The 22,535-nt window shown below is 41.7% G+C and overlaps 1 protein-coding gene across 17 annotated transcripts in view; it reads left to right on the top strand.

Moving 5' to 3' along the window:
* BLTP1 (bridge-like lipid transfer protein family member 1) overlaps window positions 1-22,535 on the top strand; it is a 250,134-nt gene that overhangs the window by 155,132 nt on the left and 72,467 nt on the right. For 12 of the 17 annotated variants that reach the window (XM_083174415.1, XM_083174421.1, XM_083174423.1 and 9 more), the window contains 8 exons: window positions 1,183-1,276; window positions 5,690-5,740; window positions 8,085-8,291; window positions 9,905-10,143; window positions 12,066-12,310; window positions 15,544-15,649; window positions 16,636-16,733; window positions 21,798-21,983. In XM_083174415.1, the coding sequence (XP_083030541.1) occupies window positions 1,183-1,276; window positions 5,690-5,740; window positions 8,085-8,291; window positions 9,905-10,143; window positions 12,066-12,310; window positions 15,544-15,649; window positions 16,636-16,733; window positions 21,798-21,983 (1,226 nt within the window). The remainder of the gene's footprint in view (window positions 1-1,182; window positions 1,277-5,689; window positions 5,741-8,084; window positions 8,292-9,904; window positions 10,144-12,065; window positions 12,311-15,543; window positions 15,650-16,635; window positions 16,734-21,797; window positions 21,984-22,535) is intronic. The other 5 variants (XM_083174431.1, XM_083174429.1, XM_083174416.1 and 2 more) reach the window with 1 other exon arrangement.

Here is a 22,535-nt window from a genome sequence, read left to right as displayed (position 1 = left end):
TATATACTCACACCACGCCCTAGTGGATAGTAGGGCATGAAAAGGTCGGAGGACGCGTACCGCCGCCCCTCGTGGGCTCGCTGCGCTCGCCACGCTTCGGGTTGGCGTGGATCGTGGGGTGGCGTTAAAAATTTGGGGGGACATTTAAGGGTTAATGGGCTCTGTGGCCCATTTAACAATGATTCCTATGGCCAAATCGGGTGGATTGAGCCATTTAAGAGTAAAATCGGGTCCATCGCGCCTTTTAACATTGATTCCTATGGGAAATCGGGAGCATCGCGTCGCGGGCATCGCGGGTACATTTATGGCCGGACGCGACCGACACGATTTCCATGTTTAACATGGGTTTCAATGGGAAATCGCGGGCATCGCGTCGGTCGCGTCGCGGCCATACATAAATGTACCCGCGATGCCCGCGACGGGCGCCCTTCTAGGTAAAGAGTACCAAAACTTTTGCCACTGTTTCTTCTACAGGCTTGTTTATTGTACAATAAGAAGGTAACTGGCTATAATACATTCTTTTCTGCTTAACATATGTATGAATGTATATAATTGCTGAAATAATGCACAAAGTACCTTTTTGGGTGGGTGTTGATCAGAATTTTCTTTATTCAATGTTTAAATTAGCTAATTTAGAAGATCACATTTATTCTGGATACACACTCAGATTATCTGGTTAGAATAAAAATTCTTTTTTTTTCTGGGATCAAATGACAATTGACTGATCCCAAACTTGGGAAACTGACAAAAATGGTAATTCAGACAAACCGGTTAAATAATTTTATGCAAATTATTGTTTTTGGCCATTTTCCAGCTTTTGGGAGCAAATAGTTGTTTTAATTTGTATCCAGATATTTCCAGCTTTTTGTTCCATCTAGCCAATTTGTAAAATAATCTTAGAGTGTATCCAGTTTACATGTAGCATAATCTTCAATATAGACCCACGACCAGTCTAGTCTAGGCAAAGATTTGTCTAACAGGACTCCGAAGCTAAATTGGATGAAATAAGTTTATATTATTCGACTTGGACTAATTAGAATATGTATGTGTCTGTTATCGCAAAATTTGAACACATATATAGAGTGGGAAAGTGAGGAGTTGTTTTTTTATTTTTTATAAAAAGCATATTTTGCATACAATTTAATAACCATTATTAATGTACGAACATTATATGTATTTTAGATGTTTTGCATCAGAAAATGACTGAAACGTGTGCCACAGCTCATATTGGGGGTGTAAATATTGTTCTTCTAGAGGGCATTACACCAAATATTCAGTAAGTTTGCTTTTTCATCTTTTATTTATGTTTTTTTCATTACAGGTTTTGTATTTGTAATGTTTTATATTGTGATTGATGTGCAAATAGGGGTACAAATCAGCCATGGAAAGCTGCACTGTCTCCTAGATTAAATATTTGAATGCAGTGCCCCTTTCTCTAGTTCCACAGACTGCGATAGAAGTGGAAAAAGCAGATTACAGAGGAGGGAACTAGACCCCATTAATAATAAAGTATATATGACTTTTATGCTGGTGGGGTATACTGTCATTAGGTCGACACATATTTGGTCGACATGCATTTCGTGGACCACTAAAAGTCAACAGATGAAATATGTCAACATTCCTAAATTCGACAGGGTTGGAAATTTGACACAAGTTTAAGGTCGACAATGGCAAGGTCGACATGAGTTTTTCACTTTTTTTTTTAAGAGCCGACGTGTGCTGACGGGGCGGTATTTCATGCCCTACCATCTACTTAGGGCATGGAGGGAGAATAGAATAGTGTGCCCGAAGCATCGGTACACTTTGGCCTTGACTATGTCGACACAGTCTGGACATCAAAAACATGAAAACTCATGTCGACCTAATGCTTGTGTCGACCTTCCAACCCTGTCACCCTTAGCCATGTCGACCAATTTCATGTGGTGACCTAAGCCATGTCGAGCTTGTGGTCAATGCAATGCATGTTTACCTTATATGGGTCGACCTAATGACCCATACCCACTGGGGGCACAGGGACAGTGGGTGTGGGTAGTATTTGGCTCTGTTCATCACCCTTGAAATCACATGGTGTGCTTACATATTACAGGGACATATGTCACTACCATAGTGCGTTCTGTTCTTTATACTTTTCTCTATATGCGTGACTGATCAACTCCAGACATTGGCATTTATTTAAGCATTGTTTGTGATCAGTGTGAGCGGAGTTCACTCATTGTAAAGTTGTCACTTATGTTTTAGTTTGTATGGTAAATGCCCAGTGTAATGGTGTGTGCATGCAGTGTGATCCGATATCCATTTGATATGGGCTGCTGGCCGGGTGCCAGCATTGGACCAGGGAGGTATACAGCCCTGGTCTAGAGTAAGCGGACTGGAGGACCAGCAACAGCCAGCAGCAAGTGAATTTGGGTGTCTTTTGAAGGAGGCTTTTACTAGATTGTAGGGCAGCTTTAAATTCATACACTGAAAGTTTACTTACTGCATATTTTCATTCCACCAGTTAAGGTAAAGTTTCTATGTCTGCATTTATAATTGCCTTTCTTGCACAGTGTATTAATTCTTGGCAGCAATGCTAAAAGTCTTTATGTGTATTTTCTAAGGATATGGGTCATTAAGTCGACCAACATTATGTCGACATGCAAAGGGTCGACCACTGAAGGTAGACACATAAAATAGGTTGACATGGGTGGAAGGTCGTCAATGGCTAGATCAACAATGAAAAGGTTGACGTGGGTTTTTCACTTTTTTGTCCCTATGTAGATATAGTCGACATGGACATCTTCAAAGAGTAACATGCTCTCTCTGCGCTCGCCAGGCATGCAGGCATTATTCTATCCCCCCTCCACGCCCTAGTGGATTGTAGGGCATGAAATACCACCTCTAAGCACATTGGCTCAAAAAAAAGGGAAAAATCCATGTCGGCATGTTGACCGAGCTGGTGTCGACCTTCCAGCCATGTCAATCTATTTCATGTGTCGACTTAAGACGTTTCATCTTTCAGTGCTAGACCCTATGCATGTCAATTTTTGCTGTGTCGATCTAACAACCGTATACCATTTCCGAAGTGTTTTCTTTCTCTGGCTGAATGAACAGCTTTACGGCTTGATAACAAGTGATGGTTTACATCAGATTCAAATGAAATTAAAATTTCCTTTAAGTAAATTTTTTCAAAAATATGTTTTGGTTTATGGGGGAGTTTGTTTAGTGGCAAGGATCATTGCACCTGAGTACATGCATAAATAAATTCCACATGCAGATTCCACATTAAGCAGATGATATGTTATCTGAACCGTATTCCCTTCCAGGATTTTCTTTAGTACTTTCAGTATTCTTAACCCTTTGAGTGTCAATTGAGTTTGACAAAATAGGTGTGACAGTCGCCAGGCAAACCTTTTTATTCATCATAAAGACCTATGTTTACTGTATATTGGAAATATGATCTTTTTTACACAACCCTTTTTACTTGAATTCATATAACAAATGAGAGCGACACTGGCATTTTCAGCAGATGTTTTGCGCATCTCTCACATGCTGGCACTCAAAGGGTTAAGCACCCTTGCTTTTTTACTTTGAATGCTCTTGTTTTGCACTGTAAGAGATTGTAACCTTTGTGGGACATGCAATACATATAGCGGTCACACTCTTGTGGATGTGTGACCATGGTGTCTCGGTGTACAAAGTTGATGAATGCATTTCTGTATATATAAATGGGAATGCTTTAAAACAGGCATGTCCAAACTATGGCCCTCCAGCTGTTGTGAAACTACACACCCCAGCATGCTTTGCAATAGTTTTACCATTCCCTACTAGCAAAGATGTGGCAAGGCATTATGGGACTTGTAGTTTCACAACAGCTGGAGGGCCATAGTTTGGACATGGCTGCTTTAAAACATCTGTCGTAGTGCCTTGTGACCTTATATTGTTGCTTTCTTAGGTCAGTGCTTACAGAAATGGTTCCCAAACTGTGTGCGCCTTGGTCCAGGACCAATTCTAATTATTTATGGTCAATGTAATAGGCCAGGGGTTCCCAAACTTTTTTGAATCACGGCACCCTAAAACATCAAAATGTTTTCAAGGCACCCCTAGGTCAAATGTTTCTTATTGAGAAATTCAGGAAAAAATATTAAATTAAGTGCAATGTGTTTATATGTCACAGTTATCTGGTGAGGGACAGGATTTGCTTCTGTTTGTCCAAATATATTATGATTGCCAGCCACAAGCACTGGTTTTGCCTGTTACATTGCACATAACTAATGTGAATTGATCCTGGTCTACCAACCCAAGGCACCCCTGTAAGTGTCCTGAGGCACCCCGGGGTGCCTAGGCACACAGTTTGGGAACCACTGTTATAGGCAATAAACTATTGCTTGTGGCCGCCATTCATAAAATATGTGGACAGGCAGGAGCAAATCTTACCCTTCACCAGATAATAATTAACCTAAGGATGACCTATAAATACAGTTTTCTTTAATATTTATTTCTGAATTTCTCAATAAGAAACTTTTGGCCTAGGGGTGCCAAAAAAGAAAATTCTGTAGTTTGGGAGCCACTGGCTTACAGTGTATTGCGGGTCCCACTATCTGCATGCAAATATAACCATTAACAGATTCTGTTTTATGTCATAACTAAGAACCTTTCTTCATGTATTCAATAACTTGCTAAATTGTGCTTTATAGCCTTCAGTATGACAATAAGTATTGAGCACATTTCTGCAGTAAAATGCATTAAAGTGGAAATACTACTGTAGTTTATTAATTTGTGATAATCTGAACAGGTTTAGGGGGGTATTCAATGTCAGGGACACGGCTGTCGAGCTAGCGCGACAGCCGTGCCCCTGTCCCATTCTCGCTTTGCTCGCCTGGAGCTCGGCAGTCGGGATTCAATGTCCGGAGCGGTGAGAAGGGGGCGTGGCCGCGAGCTGAGGATGGAAAAAGACAAGCTTCGGCCGGGAGCTCGCCTATTTCCGGCTTTTCTCGGCAGAAGGAGCCCGACAGCTTGTGATGTCGGACTCCTTCTGCCGAGAACCCCTGTTAAATGCTGTCGGGAAAGACAGCATTGTACAGGGCCCCGCAGCCATCTCCCCCGTCGGGTGATGGCTGCGGGAGCACGACACCCATTGAATACCCCCTTAATGTATTAAGAATCGTGACATCATATAGCTAATAGTTGTTCCAAATAGAAAAAAGTTACCCTTACATGAACCAATCAAATTATAATTTGTTCTTTTATACTATTTTAAGGGAAATTAATAAAAAACCAACTACTGATACCCTTTTTTTTACCAACTACTGATACTTATTTTACACATACAGTAAGTGTATTTGGAACTGAAAAACTCAATTCCAGCATCTGACACACCTGTGTCAATCCTTTTCCCTGGGAAGAAAATGTGGGTGCATTTACAGTACTGCTTAGGGCTGCAACCAAAAATCTATAAATATGGTACTGAAAGAAACAGCGAGGAATGAGCGTTCAGGTGACTTGCTGATATTTACATGCACCCTTCTCATGGGAATAGGAATGACCCCACTGAGGAATTTGATGGGGAAATGTAAGCTTGTGGCCTTAATTTTCCCACCTTCGGTCATATTGTCGGGTTTGCAAGATTTAACAAACCAGTTTTGCAAGACTGTTTATTCTTTTGATTTTGTTTTTGTTTTCTTCTTGCTTTCTCTTGAACTTTCATCTTTAGACTGGAGGATTTCCCTACATCTCCAACAAGCACAGCCAAACAAGAGTTTCTGTATGTCCTGATAATTACTTGTTCAGTGGTTGTGACCTTGTGTTGTGTTTCTATTATCTCCTACAGAGATTGTATTTCTGTGGCATGTAATGGTTTGGCCTGCTTTTTTTTATTTTTATAAAAACAAATGCAGTGAGCCACTTACCCAGGGCTAATTTCCCTAGCTTCTAAGTATTTTGATTCGTTAGGGTAATTTTTATACCTGAAATATTTGAAGTTATGTATAATACCCCTTTTACACCGCACAAATAATCCAGCAATCCGACTTGGGTGAAAGAAGTGTTTTACGGACCCGGGTTGATGGGCAGTGTGAGCGAGTAACCCGTCCTGTTCACTTCTATGGAGTAGGCAGTGTTACCTTAGTGCTGCCTCCTCCCCGCCCGTGCCTGACACTCCGCCCTGCCCCCCAGATGACGTCCGCAACCAGGCAGTTAGCATAAATGCCAGATCGCTCCCAGGATGGACAGGTGTCCAAATCCCAGGTGCGACCTGGCATTTGCGATGTGAAAGTCATATTAGTGTTTTTTGAGCTGCTAAAGCAGAACTAGAATTTAATAGCCAACCACTTGAGTGAATTTTAAAAGATGGTCCCATCAGATCATCTGTGCAGAATGTAAATGAGTATTTTTGCTAAAGAAAGCCTCATTTACATTATTATTATTTGCATTCTAAGAATTGTCATACGGGACACTTTACCGCACCCAGCGAATTTACATATTCATGACGACACAGGTATTTATTGGGCTGCCAAATACCACGCAGGTTGGTCCTGACAAAGGTCATTAGCGAAGCGTACGCCGACCGTACACTTCGTGGTTTACCCCCCTCTCCCCTTCCCACTGAAATGTATATTTTTATCTGTCTAGTTTAAAAATACCAGTGCAAGTACGAACGGTCTCCGGACCAAACAGTCTGTGAGGCTGAGAGGCGCAGTGGGTGATGTTTCGCACTGCGACCTCGGTACTCCGGCACACAGTCAAACTACACGGTAACTCCGTACAGAGTACCATGTTTCCTCACCTAACCGGCGACTGCAATACTCGGCCGTGTATCGGGTATCTAGGCGCATGCTGATATTAATCAGATGCTGTATCGGAACCTTTATGATTACATCTGCCATATCTCCACTGGGTGGGGGTTATAGTTGAATTTTCTCAACGTAGTGGGTTACCTTAAATTATTAAAGGTGACCTTAATAATATCGCACTGACTACTTAATGCATTAGCCCCTTCTTTGGAGCTTAATTAATTGAGACAGCTCTCTAGCATTACTTGAAATCACTATTAAAGTGAACACATGCATTCATTGGGAGTGGGTGGGGGGGGGGTCCACGTTGTGAGGGTAGTAATATCCTTTTTATTACATGTCAAATGTCTGTGTCTTTTTGTGTCTTTTATTTTGCTACATTTTAACATTAAACTAATAACGGTTATATTTTAATATCCAATTCTCTTTTGGTGCACCACACAGAGACACTCTTATGTTTCTTTGACTTTCTCAAGTCTGCTACACAGTTACAGTAGCTTAATCTACAATTTTAATAGACACTTTAATTGTAGCAGTCTCGCTATGATTAGGCATTGTTTACTTGGAATTTATCTGCAATTCTTTAAAAAAGAAAGACATACAGGTTATCAATGACCAGTATTTTAGCACATTGCATTAAATGCTTTTCTAGAAGACCTATTGGTATTGTAGAAACCAACCATGCTACTTCCATCAATGTCACTAGATAATAAAAAGCCTGTGATCATTGCAGTCAGTGTGCCAGGTATAGCGAGCCTGCAGCTAATTTCACTCTGGGGATGTTGGACTCCGATTAAGTATTGAAACCTTTTCAGTGTGTATCAAAGCTTCTAAGGTAGAATTCCCTTGTTCTATATCCATTCCCTGAAATGTTTACTTTTCCGCTAATGCGTTATATTAGTAGAACCGATAATCATTCTTGTTTTAACAATGTCTAAATATTAAACTGCACAGAGCATCATCTATATACATGTCTAGTGTCTGAGTGTGTGTCTCCAAAACACTGCCATCTGTTGGGAGCAAGTGAAACTACATCTCGCTCACACACATGCACAAACACAGAGGCAATCACAAGGTAGCAGACTAGCTTTCGAAGCATTTGCTTCGAGCGGGCTTACTAGTATTTAATCATTCATACATCCAATACTGTTCACTGTGAATCTTTATTTCCTGTATCTTGTCGTTTCTGTAAGCTTAAACAAAAGCATGAGTGTAGATAAAGCATGTACTGTAGATGTGCTTACGTGTCTTATTTCACATTTTGCTAATTGGGTAGATGAATACATGTGTTAAATCTATTTTTTTATATTTTTCCAGGACAGTGGTCAAGTGCAGCATTGCAAAATCCCAGGCTCTTTATAGTGCCCAAAGAGGCCTGAGGACAAGCAACGCTGCGGTGTTCAAGGTTGGAGCAATCAGCATAAACATCCCACAGCACCCAGCAACACTGCACAGCATGATGGTGCGCAGCTCGCACCAACTCTCCAAGCAGATCTCCGACCTCATCCGGCAGCCGTCCACTGTGTGAGTCACAATATGCACATTACACATTTAATTTTGATCATATGAGGCCCCCTAGGAGTTGTTTAGTGGCACAGTGTATGCTTTCATTAAAGAAACCAGAGATGTTACACACAAACAGCTGACTCTAGGAATGTATCGGAAGCTAATTGAGTATAACGCCCCGTACACATGAGGTGCAGTGTGCTGAGCTATCTACTTAAACACAGATAGATCAGCATAGAATGCTCGGCACACCTAGTTGCACACATTTGGTGCACTAGCAATGTGTGCTGAGCCACCTAGTAAAGCACAGATTGATCAGCACAGAATGCTTGGCACACAGCATTGCACACATGTGGTGCACCAGGAATGTGTGCTGAGCAGTCTTTGCGGACCAGTGTTCTCTGGAGAGAACACTGGTAATTACTTGATTTTGACTGCATGAAGTGAAGATCTAGTCAGGTAATAGTGACGCGTGAGAACTCCCAACACTGTTACTGGGGGGTATACAAACTGGGCAATGTGTGCTTCATTTCTAAGCGATCTAGTCAGATCGCTTAGAAATTGTCCTAAAATCACCCAGTGTGTATGGGCCTTTAGAAATAAAGCTGATATCGCCCCATGTGTATGGCCCATTCGATTCTTTGCATTATTTGTTCATAAACTTTGCATACCTCCTGTTGTGTTGTATTCCGATGTGTATACTGTAAAAAGAATAATACAGGTTGAGTATCCCTTATCCAAAATTCTTGGGACCAGAAGATTTTTGGATAACGGATTATTCCTTATTTCAGAATATTTTTATATTTCAATTATATATTTTGGGATATCTTGCATTTATGTTGTATAACACCATCAAACACATGAAATACACACAAATATATTTTATTTGTGTGTAAAACAAGGTTTCGAAACATGGAACATAGTTTGTGTACTATCTCAGGTTCTGACTTTAAATGCCAAGCAATCATTTTCTTACTCATATTTAGTGCCAGTTATATATCATATCGTCAGTAGTGGCAGTTATATATCATATCCTCAGTACTGCCGTTATAGATGTCCCCAGCAGTGCTTTAAAAAAAAAATATCCACTTTCTGGAATGTATGGTTTTCGGAATAATTTGGATAATGGATACTCAACGTGTACATATTACTTTTTGTTATGTTTCTAATAAAGGTGGCAATCTGCTGCATAGTTGATTTTTTGTTGTTGCCATATTACTTAGAGAATCTGGCCTTGGCTATCCTTTTTTTTGCCTCTTTTTCATAACTAGTTTGCAAGTTTATAGTTTATGTATAACTATAAACACTATAGTACATAGTACGGGGCAGATTTATTAAGCTCGGTGAAGTGATAAAGTGTCTGATTTTTATCACCGCCCAATCATCTCCTAACTGGGAAGTTACAGGCTTGGCTTGAAAAATGACAGGTAGGAGCTGTTTGGCCGGTGATAAAGACCAGACACTTTATCACGTCACGAGCTTAATAAATCTACCCCATAGTTTGAGAAAGGTTACCATAGCAACTCGCGTCTAGCAGGTCTTGAGCCATAGGAGCTGTTGTCCGTTAATGGCATAATTTAGAAAATGTTGTGCCTCCAGATTTGTTCATTACAGTTGGATCTCTTTCACAGGGTGCCACCTCCTAAAGAAGATGTTGCAACACCTTTACTTTCTGAGAAGACCCCCACAAGTGTAAACCAAACTCCAATTGAAACCAATGTATTTCCCCAACTCCCAGAGGGCCTGGAGAAGAAACCTATTGTCCTTAAGTTCAGCGCAATGCTGGATGGTATTGCTATAGGAGCTGCACTTTTACCATCACTTAAAGCTGAATATAAAATGGGAAGAATGAGAAGTCATGGCATGACAGGTAAGTGTCATGCTATATGTTATTTAGATATACAAACGGGCAAAGTGTAATAGGTTGCAGAAAGTGAGATGAATCGACAAAACGTTGGCCCTTTCTATAACCTGCAGACTGTTATTTGAGTGTTTCTGCCTTTATTTCCTTTTTTAGCTACCACTACTTTGTAAATAGTCCATATATTAACGATAATAGTATTCTTCATAGAAACCTAGAATTTGACAGCAAATAAGAGCCTTTTGGTCCATCTAGTCTGCCCTTTTCATATATTATTCAGAAGTGCTTTGTTATCATAATTACTCCTATATTTTAGATATTACTAGGGAGCATATGCCAGTATACAAAACAAGTTAAGCCCTTTACTACTTATGCCCTCTCTGTGGATCAAAGTAGGAATATTGATCCTGAACTCTTCCTAAAGCCAGAGTACAGCTGTGTCTCCAAACACGCAGGTTTGCTGCAACTGTGTCCGCGAACAAGGAAGCGCGCATGGTGGTGCTGGCATAGAAAATACATAGGGCTGAGGCTAGTCACAGCACAGCATTTTAAGGTTCACCTGTGGAATGCAGCCGTGCCACGGGTGCAATGAGTGTGACAAGCCTTGGTAAACGTGTCTCCATAATGGAGAACCTTTAACTGTCCACCACTTCACCAAAGGCCTCATTATAGCACTTTACAAAGCTCTTCTGTGTATCTTAAATGCATAGAAACACACAAAAATGTATATTTTCACCAGGCTTGAGGCAAACAGAAGATTTTTTATTTGTAACCTCAAAAGAACATCACCGTAGATATATATATCTCCTATGGCAGAATTGTTACAACCTTTTTTAAGATTACAGGGATTCGTATACAATAAGTAACAAAGTCACAATTTCTGGAAATGTGATTATTACTTTTTGATTATGCCTTGTTGAAATCATGAATAAGGTCCTTGTTATAATCACCATTTTGTTCCTGCGATGAGGTAATAAATCTCCAAACCGGTTTGCAACAAGTCTGGTGACTTCCCGCTCATTTCCTATTTTTGTATATAAGATTTGTATCTGGAATCCTCTGTGAATTCTCCTTACAGTACAGTAGCTGTTGAAAGTGGATGATGTGAATGCGGATACCTCAGTGACATAGATACAGATCTGTTGTGACTGTATTGCCACTGAAGGTCGACAGGGCTTAAGTTGACACCTGAAATAGGGTGATAGGGTCCGAAGGTCGACACAAGCATTAGGTCGACTCGGTAGACATGGATACCATCTAAGTGTACAGATGGAGCGCCCGTGGTTCTTGCAGGGCTGGTGGTCAGATCGCAAACCGCCAGTTTCCGGAAGGGGACGCGTGCACGTCCCCTTGCTACGAAGCTCGCTGCCGGTCCCCACTGCCTGATCCCTGCTGCCCGATTCCCCCCCCCCCCCCTAACCCTGCCCGTCTCCCTGAAGCCAAGATGGGCAGGGTTTTGCGTCCCCCGCCGCCCGGAAAACTGGGAACTGGGATGCGCATATGTGTGGAACGCTCGCACATCCCAGTCAGATGGAGTGCCATCTCACCAGCGGGGGCAATCTGGCGAGCCCCGGCGCTGGCTGAGATCAGGGGATGTGGTACAGATGCCCTCTGTATCACATCACCTCGCTGCACACACCATGCTTTGGGCACGGAGCCTCGATGCTTCCGGGAAACTATTTTATTCCCCCACCACACCGTAGTGGATGGCAGTGCATGAAATATCGCCTGTTGGCATGTCGGCTCAAAAAAACACACGTGAAAAATGCATATCAACCTTTTGAGTGTCAACCTTCAGTGGTTAAGCCAATGCAAGTCGACCTGAATAGGGCCGTTCTAATGACCGTATACCATCGTTAGTAACTTGGTGTGCCAACTATTTTATTATGAAGCTATTAAACAATGAAATGTGTCTTGGATGTTTATTGCAGGTGCCCAAACAAGGTTTACATTTGAGCTGCCAAATCACAGATTGCGATTCACATCAAAGGTATCATCTACAGACATGTCAACTATTCCCCCCTCAGCCAATCTCAATCTTCCTCCAGTCACCATGCATGGGAAATACATAATGGAAGAACATGACACTTACTCAGATCAGGCCTGGAGTATGGATGACCTTCCTGCCAAGCAGGGTTATTATCTCCAAGGGAACTATTTACGCTGCATGGCAGAGGTGAGACTTACTGTATAAGCTTCTTATGCCATTGGGGCTGTTACTGGTGTTTCCAACATTCACTCTCCTCTACACATATGGGAAGAGCTTGACATACAGTTTGAGCACAGAACAAGTTGATCAGTTTCTCATTTTAGCTAAGCAGTTACTGTATATAGGGACAATGATCTACTTACTGGTAGATTATAGTTATTAAGTGCCGGATTTTTGGGTAAGCCACAAATCTGACCAATGCCTTATAGATTTTGGCATGAAAATACTGACTGTATACAGTGGAGAAGTGCAAATACCAATGTATAATTTCTAGTATCTGTATTTTTTCTTTGTGTGCTGACCTAGCACCACTTGTCATTATGTACAGTATCTTGTATTCCATTATCTGTGCAATTACTCAGTAAACCATGTTACTTATATTTTCAGACTACCTCTTAAGTGCTCATTCTTACATGAGCTTGGAGACCTATTTTTATATAATTTGGGATTGAATTAAGCACTACTGTATGCCAGTTTGCTTATTATATTGCGTGACCTTTCTTCGTATTGCGACCTTTCATTTGTGTAACTTCTGCTCATTTTGCCACCAGTTCTAGTTAAGCCCCTGTCTTTTGCAGATTATGGGGGGTATGCAACCTGCCGCCGCTATTTCCGACATGGGAAATTGCGGCGGCTCCCTATTCAATGCTGTCATTAATGACAGCATTGATGCAGGATCACGGCAGAACGGGCCTGACCTCAGAAGCCGTCGGGCCCGTTCTGCCGATAACGGCCGTGGATTGTCGTTATCTGGGCCGCAGATCGACAATCCACTGCTGTTTTCGTGGCCACGCCCCCTTTGCGCCCATCGGCAGACGGGACATTGCGGTCTGACCGCAAACGGGCCTGGATCATGGCTGTCGGCGGGTATTGACAGCCTTGATCCCACATTGCATACCCCCTATAAATGTTAGAAAATCCAGATGGCCAGTTTAATCATGTTTGGTACTGTAGTGACCTATAGGGTTAGGGAGAGAGCAAACTGGCTCCTAATGTCCGAGATCAGGATTTACACCTACAGTAATGATGTATAAACAAACGGGTTGGGATCATTGGGTCTACAACAACTAGGTCAACATGGGCTAGGTCGACAGTCAAAAGGAAGACATGGGGTTTTTCACTTTTTTTTTTACCTGAATGTCGACATGGACACACGCTATGCTCGGCACACTGATTTATTCTCCCAACAGGCCCTAGTGGATGGTAGGGCATGAAAAACCGCCTGTCGGCACATGTCGGCTCAAAAAACAGTGAAAAACCCCATGTCGACCTTTTGACTGTCGACCTAATGCTTGTGTCGTCACAATGTCATGTCGACCTAGACCCATGTCGACCTTGCTGCATGTCGAGCTAGTGGTGTCGACCCAATGCTTGTCGACCTAGTTATTGTAGACCTAATGACCGTATCCCAAACAAACAGGGTCTCTGCTCAGGAGCGGGAGGGGGGGGCTTGTTGGGTGGGATGTGTCATGATATGAGTTTCTGGAAACATTTTTCAATATAGCCTAGCCAACATCAATAGGGTCTACATTTCTACTCTTCGAATCATTTTACTTCTGAGATCATCTCTTTCCACCATCACACTAGAAGATATATACTGCTGCAAGAGGTCAAACCCTTTCATAATTTTTGTCTCTTCCAGTCACACACATTTCCCAACAAGTCAAGGCAGGGTTTTTTTTTTATTTTTTAAATCCCTAATATTACCTAACTGTATCCAACTTTCCCAGGGTATATAATGCAGCAATGTCATCACAAACAGGCTGTGACTAAGGATATTGGACTTTAATTAGATATTCCTGCATACAATTTGGTAAATGATCAAGGTAAAGAAGATCTTACTACATAGCTTGTAGTTATACTATGGTTCCCTAAGCCTGGTGAGATCTGCTCCTTTCACTATACAGTGCAGCCCACAGTAGGTTTATCAAGGTTTTAAAAGAGCATAAAATTGGGTACTTGTTTCCTAGCACGGCCACAATCTTAAGTAATCGTGTCCCTTAATTAAGGGACACGATTACCCCGATGGACCCGATTTCTTTTGAAATCAGGTCCATTTTGCCGGCTAGGAAACAAAAATCGGGTGCATCGCGTCGGTCGGGACCATTAACATTGGTCCCGACGCGACCGACGCGATGCCCCCGATATTTCCATTGACTTCAATGTTAAAAAAAAATTTTAACATTGAAATCTTGTCGGGAAGTTAAAATATCGGGGGCATCGCGTCGGTCGTGACCATTAACATTGATCCCGACGCGATGCACCCGATTTTTGCATAGGATTCAATGTTAAAAAAATTTTTAACATTGAAATGGTGTAAAAATGTCAAAAAATGTGAAATGGCGAGCGGACGCGGATATCTTCACAGTTATACGCGTCCCTTCGCGGGCTTCACAGGTGTCCGTGGCGACGCGGACAGCTGTGAAGCCCGAGAAGGGACGCGTTTACCTGTGAAGGTATCCGCGTCCCCTCGCGGGGCTCGCTGCGCTCGCCACGCTTCGGGCTCGGTGGCTCGCTGCGCTCGCCACACTATTCTATTCTCACTCCACGCCCTAGTGGATAGTAGGGCATGAAAAGGTCGGAGGACGCGTACCGCCGCCCCTCGCGGGCTCGCTGCGCTCGCCACGCTTCGGGTTGCCGTCTATCGTGGGGTGGGGTTTACGCGCTTGAATTTGGGGGGGTTGGGAATTTTTTTCATTCAATCCAATGTAAAATTGGGTCCCAGGGACCCAATTTACATTGGATTTAATGAAAAAATCGGGTGAAAAATCGGTCGGTCGCGTCGATCGCATCGCATGCGACCAAATCGCATGCGATGCGATCGACCCGATTTTTTTCAGCACGATCACCCCGATCTTAATCGGTGTGGCCGTGCTAGGAAACAAGTACCTAAAAGTGTATAGGCAGTATCTGTTTAATCGCATCGTATCCCTATGATCAATATTGATGGCGTAGACGATGCAATGCTGGACACACATTTAATGTTCCTCCTCGGCTAATAAGGTTACCCAAATTCAGTGTGGAATCTGGAAAACAGAAACTGTTGTTTCAGTGTTTTAACCCTTTATAATATTTTAACCCTTTATAATATTTGGTTGAAATGTTCTTTAGTAGTACTTCTGTGTATTTCATTTTGTATTTCCTCATTTTTGTATTAGTCAAACAGCATGACACTAAAACTAATCAATCCCCAATGACAGGTCGGATCATTTGAACACAATCTCACCACTGATCTTCTGAACCACCTAGTTTTCGTACAGAAGGTATTCATGAAAGAGGTCAACGAAGTTATACAGAAAGTCTCAGGTTTGTGGATGATCGACTAACTTGAACATGTTAATTATAGTGAATAATCCTATAATACTATTTATCTAAAGCACATGAAACACCAAGCTCATTATGTTTTGAGTATAAAAGTAGGCACAAAATGAATTTCATGCATCATGTACAATTAGTGAAGCACTAAGTCTTATTAAGCACCCATGCCATTACTCTAGCACCCATGCCATTACTCTAGCACCCATGCCATTACTCTAGCACCCATGCCATTACTCTAGCACCCATGCCATTACTCTAGCAGCCATGCCATTACTCTAGCACCCATGCCATTACTCTAGCACCCATGCCATTACTCTAAAAACAAAGTTTATCCTGGCTAATCTGTAAGGAAGTCTTTTAATGGGAGGCTTCGGGCCATATTTAGGAAGACATTGGAGGACAGCATACTGGTTTCAGATGCTAGATATTGTTGTGCAAAATGTGGTAACATACAATAGCAGAAGATATTCATAAACCTATAACCATAATTTTAAGGTTTATTTGCTAAATAATGTTCGAGCCATAAACTGAGATATAAAGCCATAAGAAATATGAAGATTCTCCTGTCTCTACTTCCACTGCCCAATACACAGAGTGTGGTATACATCCCTATACATGGAGCTAAATGGTGGTTTTTAACTCTTGTTAATGTTCATTCATTTTATTTGCATTACTGCTGTAATCAATGTAACTAAACTGGGTCTGTTGTAATGATTTATTTAACAAGTGGGTTACAAAGAAATCAGATGTGAATCGCATGCTATTCTTTTACTGGTAGATTTCTAATAGTACATACAGTATACTGTATGTGCTCTTATACTGTACTATACTGTCGTTTTATGTCTTAAAAAATCATTTAAAACAAATAACTGCCTTTATTGCTCTTGTTAATGTTGCATCCATATTATGTATACAATTTTTAGTAAAAATGAATGTAAAATGACATATTATTATACTCTCCACTATAACTTCAGGTGGAGAGCAGCCAATTCCACTCTGGAATGAACATGATGGTACATCAGATGGAGAAAAACCAAAAATCCTTCTCTATTCCCTGAATCTGCGTTTTAAGGTGTGTATTTTAAACCATTAATTTGTTTGTTCTTCTACATCCAGAAGATTTTTGTCAATTGCTCGCCCTAGGCAATGATGTACAATGGGAAGCCTTGAATAGGCCAAATCTGGCGAGTAATTGTTCCTGTTCCAAAAAATCAGTGGATGAAGGGCTTTTACGCAAAGGTGTTTCTTGTCCAAAAGCTGGATGTATTGTTTCAAACTATTTTCAACCAACACATGTTTGGCCTCCATAGACCTCCTCAAAATCTAAGGGGATAACCATGTGTTGGCACCAGTCTTGCACATGGAAGGTGTTGCAAAGTCACCATGACTGCACAGTTCAGTTGTTGCAGGAGTACAGGTGCATTCTGGTACCCTGTAAATGCTGGCTATATCTGGGCTTGATCTTCAGTCCCAGACTCCAGCTATTGGTCCACAGATTCCTTGCCTTGAAGTATCTGTTCTCCTGGTCTCCTCCTTTTAGCCCATCCAGTACGCCAGGTTCTACTCCAAATAATTTTTGTGTGAATTCTTGCGGGGTTGTTCTGGGTCCAGCAGCCACCTTTGGTCTCCGCTGCTCAGCCTTTCACTGTCAGTCCTTGCGTTGGCGTATTAATGCCAGACAATCTCTGAATGTGCCGGTATCTGTGACCACCAATGGGATTTCTGAGTTGTGTGGTGATGACTCTGCATCTTTGTTTGCAGTGCCTTTAGTTCCTTCAGGAGTCTGTCTTTCCCATTAAAGTTTTGAAGCTCAGAACCATTAATTTTATACAGACGGATATCGGTCAATTCTATGGGCTGCCCAGTGTAGAAACAATTGGACAATGCCACAATGGTGGTACATGTGTGCCATCAAGGGAGCCTATAGTGCCAAAACAATGGCATATATAGGCCTGATTGATTTTTGGCTGGTGCAGTGGCATTGTTGCCAGTAATATCTAGAATATTTATACTGTTGGTTGGCAGTTAGGATGCGGACAACCAAGAAGGGGTAGTGGTGTCTTCACCTAGAGGGCTATTGCTTAATTACATTGTGGTTCTACCAGAGGATGATATTATGGCCTCCATAACTGCAAGATTCCAATGACTTGTACCCAGTCCACGGACCTGAGCATTTTGCATAAGATGCCTATGACGCTTTCTTGAAAGATCAGCCTGAGATATTTTTTTTCTCAGTGTTGCCACATTTTGTCATACATCTGGTCTCAGGGGGATACCAGTGATCTGGTGGTTCGTAAATGACCCCGGAGATACTTGTACGCAGATGGTCTCTCACATAAGGTGCCAGTGGAAGGGGTCTAATGATGCAGCAGAGAGGAGGGCTTGCATTGTGTGGCGTGCTGCAAGGGGGAGGGGGGAGACTAGTGGCAGTGTGGGGCTCACTGCAAGGGGGTGAGACGAGCATCGGCTGAAGTGGCTCTGCAAGAGATCTGCTCAGCCTGTGCTGTGGGGAGGGTGGTGCTCTGCGAAGGAGAAACCACCGATAATCCAGCAATTAAAAATGTTAAATTTTTAGGTCTTCTCTCATTGTAAATAAATACATGTATTTTGTTTTTTATTAATTTTGTCTTCCTCAAAGAAATGCAGTTTCTATTTTATTTAAAGGTTTTTCTTCTACGGTCATACAGACCATGTTGTGAGACCAGGGGACCTATTTATTGCTTTCCTTCAGGATGGCTGGGAGTTAGGTGTTTGTGTAATGTCAATCTTATGTATTTGGCTACACCTAGTGTTGCCACGGGAGTTGGGGTTGCGGTTCCCTGTTACTGCTGTTTTTGTTTAACATGGCTACTTGAAACTAGCATGCAGCATCTGTCCTCGTTTATTACATCTGAAACATGGTGTCAGAAGTTCCTGAGTCCACAAATGATGCTGATTATTGGTGGTGCAGCAGCTCAGGCTTATGTGAAAACCTGCAGAGACAAGACCAGGATAAGGATTGCATCGATATCAAGTGGATTGAATCATCATTGTGTCAAACTTTTCTGCCTTTGCTGGAGTGGAAGCTCAGCAACAGATGAGATGAGTGGCAATTTGTGCACTAATTGGGAGAACTTTAGAGCAGAGTTTGAGGACTTTTCTTTAGCCACAGGCCTTACTGATAAATCAGCTCAGGTGCAAGCAGCCACACTTAGGCGAGTGATGGGCAGTGAGTGTCGCCATGTGTATAAGCACAACCTGATCCTTACTGCAGTGCAGCAAACAGATGTAAAGGCAATCCTGGATGCATTGGAAGCATACTTTAAGCCTGCAAAAAAAAATGTGATTTATGAAAGTTATATTTTTGGCTGCAGTAAGCAAGAGGAAGGTGAATCCATTGATAAGTTTGTTACCCGGCTGAGAGAAAAGGCAGCAACGTGTGAGTATGGCACATTAAAAGATGAACTTATACGAGACAAATTAGTATTGGGCATAAACTGTGAAAGCACACGTCGCCGTCTCTTAAGAGAGCGGAATTTAGATCTGTCAGCAGCTATAGAAATGTGTCGCACAGCAGAGCTCACTGACCAGAGAATCAGGGCAATGGACAGACAGACTGATAATGTAAATGCATTACAGCAGGCGGAAGGTACTGGATACAAATCAGCAGCAGAGCTCACCAGCAGCCAGATACACAGCCTGTAAATATTGTGGTAATAGGCACAGGCAAGGGAAAGAGCAGTGTCCAGCATTTGAGAAAACCTGCAGCTCATGTGGTGTTACCTATCACTTTGCTAAATTGTGTCTGTCAAGCAAGCACTGGAATACAGCAGGAAGAGTGCACACAGTAGAAGACTCACCTGGAGCTGAGACACAGACTGCTGATTTAATTTACACAACAGAATGCATTGGGACTGTAAGATCAACAGGCCAGAAGTGGTTTGCACATCTGACTAGATGTGCAAGAAGAGGCAACCTTGTCAATTAGACTCAGGGGCAAAATGCAATGTTATGAGTCTGGAAGATAAGATGAAATTGGCTCCTAGAGTTCCATTACTGCCAAGTGACACTAAACTGAAGCTGTATTCTGGAGAGCTAATGAGATCATTGGGACGGTTCAGAACAGAATGTGTTAGTGGATGTACCCACATGCTTACTTTTGAAATTGTGGAGGCCAATCAGAAACCATTATTATCAGGTTCCACATGTGAGCGCTTGGGGTTGATGCAGTTTACTATTCCTGCTGAGCTACATAAGATGGAACATGACTTGTCTGGACTATTGAGGAAAGAGCAATGAATAGATGCCTATGATGATATGTTCAAGGGACCAGTGAAATCTGTTCCTGGGGAAGTACATTTTGAACTTGATCCAAGTGTTCCGCCATTCCAATGTGCTCCACGCAATGTGCCTATAGCCCTTAAGCCAAGATTAAAAGCTTTACTAGATCAATATGAACTAGATGGGCGTATTGCACCTGTGACTGAACCAGCTGACTGGATTAGCAATATGGTCATTGTGGCAAAGCCTGACAAGCTAACAATCTATTTTGATCCTAAAATTTTAAATCAAGCACTGCGAAGGTCTCATTACATTATGCCGACATTGGAGGATGTGTTATATATGCTGACCAAAGCAAAGATCTTCACATTGGTGGATGCACGTGATGCATTTCTGCAATGCAAGCTGGATGAAAAAAGTAGATATAGGACCAGACCACCTTTTGGACCCCATGGTGCAGGAAAAGAGGGCTTAAACTCCCATTTGGAGTTTCTGTAGCACCTGAGGTTTACCAACGAAAACAACATGAATTGCTGATTGGACTGAGCAGCATTGAGCCGATAGCAGATGATATCCTTGTAGTTGGCTGTGGTGAGACTGAAAAGGAAGCAGAGGCTGATCATGACCGCAAATTGCTAGCACTTTTGGATCGTTGCCGACAAGTGAAATTAAGACTTAGTGTGAAGAAGCTACAATTTAAGTTGAAAGAGGTTCATTTTCATGGTTATATTCTGTCCTTTTAAAGGTTTGAAAGTTGATCCTGAAAAAGTTACAGCGGTCTTAGAAATGCCAAAGCCCACTGATGTAAAATCTGTGCAATGCTTGATTGGGTTTTTGACATATTTAGCCACATTTATGCCTTGCCTCTCAGAGGTATTTTAACCCCTGCGCAGACTTCTGGACAGAGATACAATATGGCACTGGCTTCCGAAGCATGACAAGGCAGTGGAGTAAATAAAGCATTTGTTGCCATGGGAGTTGGGGGTGCAGTTCCCTGTTACTGCTGTTCTTGTTTAACATGGCTACTTAAAACTAGAATGCAGTGTCTGTCCTTATTTATTACATCTGAAACATTAGGCTTCCACCTGAGTTGCATGCCTTCTGCACTTTTTGTTAGTGCAGGATGGCTCTCCTCTCACAGGTTTGTACCTATTTGCGAATCATTCTGTGTTTTCAGCCTCCTTTTTTGTCCCTTCGGTGTCTACTTGAAATCTAAATCTGATCCTGTTAACACTTCAAAAGGGCTCAACTGTATTTGATCTTTTGGAGTCAGTTGAGCTGAAGATTTTAATTTAAAACTTTTTTTTTCTGATGGTCATTGTGTTTGTGCAGCATGTTTCATAGCTTGAGACCTTGTCTTGCAAACTCACCTTTACTTGTCTTACATGAGGATCAGGCGGTATCTGCCAGCAGTCTCAACAATGCTGTCATTCTCTACTTTATCTGAATGATGCAAAAGGGTTCCCTTGAGTACAGATTTGACATAAGGGAAAAGAAAGTCACATTGTGCTAGGTGTGGCGAGTAGGGAGGGTGTCCTAGCACTGCAATCTATTTCTCTGGCAAAAGCTGCTTCACAGAGAGAGCCGTGTGGGCTGGTTCATTGTCCTGATGAAGGGGTAACCATATTTCAGTGTTTTCAATTTCTTTTACCGTTTCTGCTGTTTGTATTCTACGTTCAGTCATTTTCAATGATTATCTCAATTTATTCATCATTTTCATTTGTTTTTGGCCTTCCAGGACCTTTTTTGCCTCATATATGCGGTTATCTGTAATAGAAATATGCAAAACTTAAAACTAGAACAGTGTTAATCACTTGCTTTTAGCATTGTTATTCTGTGTATTTGAATCGTATTTTATTTGATTTTATACTTTTAGGGCATCCAAGTGACAGCTACAACTCCGTCCATGAGAGCAGTCAGGTTTGAGACTGGACTTATTGAGCTGGAGTTGTCAAACCGGATTCAGACAAAAGCCATGCCGGGAAGCAGTAGTTATCTGAAGCTTTTTGGAAAATGTCAGGTTGACTTGAATTTGGCACTCGGACAAATTGTAAAACATCAGGTAATTATATGTGAAATTAAGTATGTCTTACCCAAAGGAATAAATCTATTTTTCATGTGATTTTTTTTGCTTATCTTACATTGGAATTCCAACTAAAGAACACATGTTCAGTAAAAAGTTTCTTGATGTCTTAAAGTAGAAACTTACAAACTCCTAAAACTCATGTTGACCTTTTCATTTGTCGACCTTATGGTAGTGGCGACCTAGGCATGGTCTGTGATCTATACCATACCTTTTGGAAATAAGTAACTGACAATTAACCCTGTTCATATAAGAAATTAACTTTAGAACCCTAGTAAGTAACTAGAGCAAAACTCCAAAGTTAAGAAAAGGGGACTGTAATCATGCCTTTCTTCTTTCTCTACCACCCTCAGTAATGCCCCTGATGAAGTCGCAAGAAGAAACACATTGGGTGTTTTTCTAAATAAATGCTTATACTCTACAAAGGATCATGCGCCTTACTTGAATATATGCTGCCATGGGATACATGAAGACAAATATTGTGATAGATTTTAATATTTAATATGTTATTAAAATTGTTGGGTTGTACCA

The sequence above is a fragment of the Crinia signifera genome, chromosome 1 (genome assembly GCF_055691185.1).
Source record: "Crinia signifera chromosome 1, ASM5569118v1, whole genome shotgun sequence".
Lineage (NCBI taxonomy): Eukaryota > Metazoa > Chordata > Amphibia > Anura > Myobatrachidae > Crinia > Crinia signifera.
The sequence above is the reverse complement of the archived record's forward strand: the minus strand, read 5'-3'. Positions and strand labels throughout refer to the sequence as shown.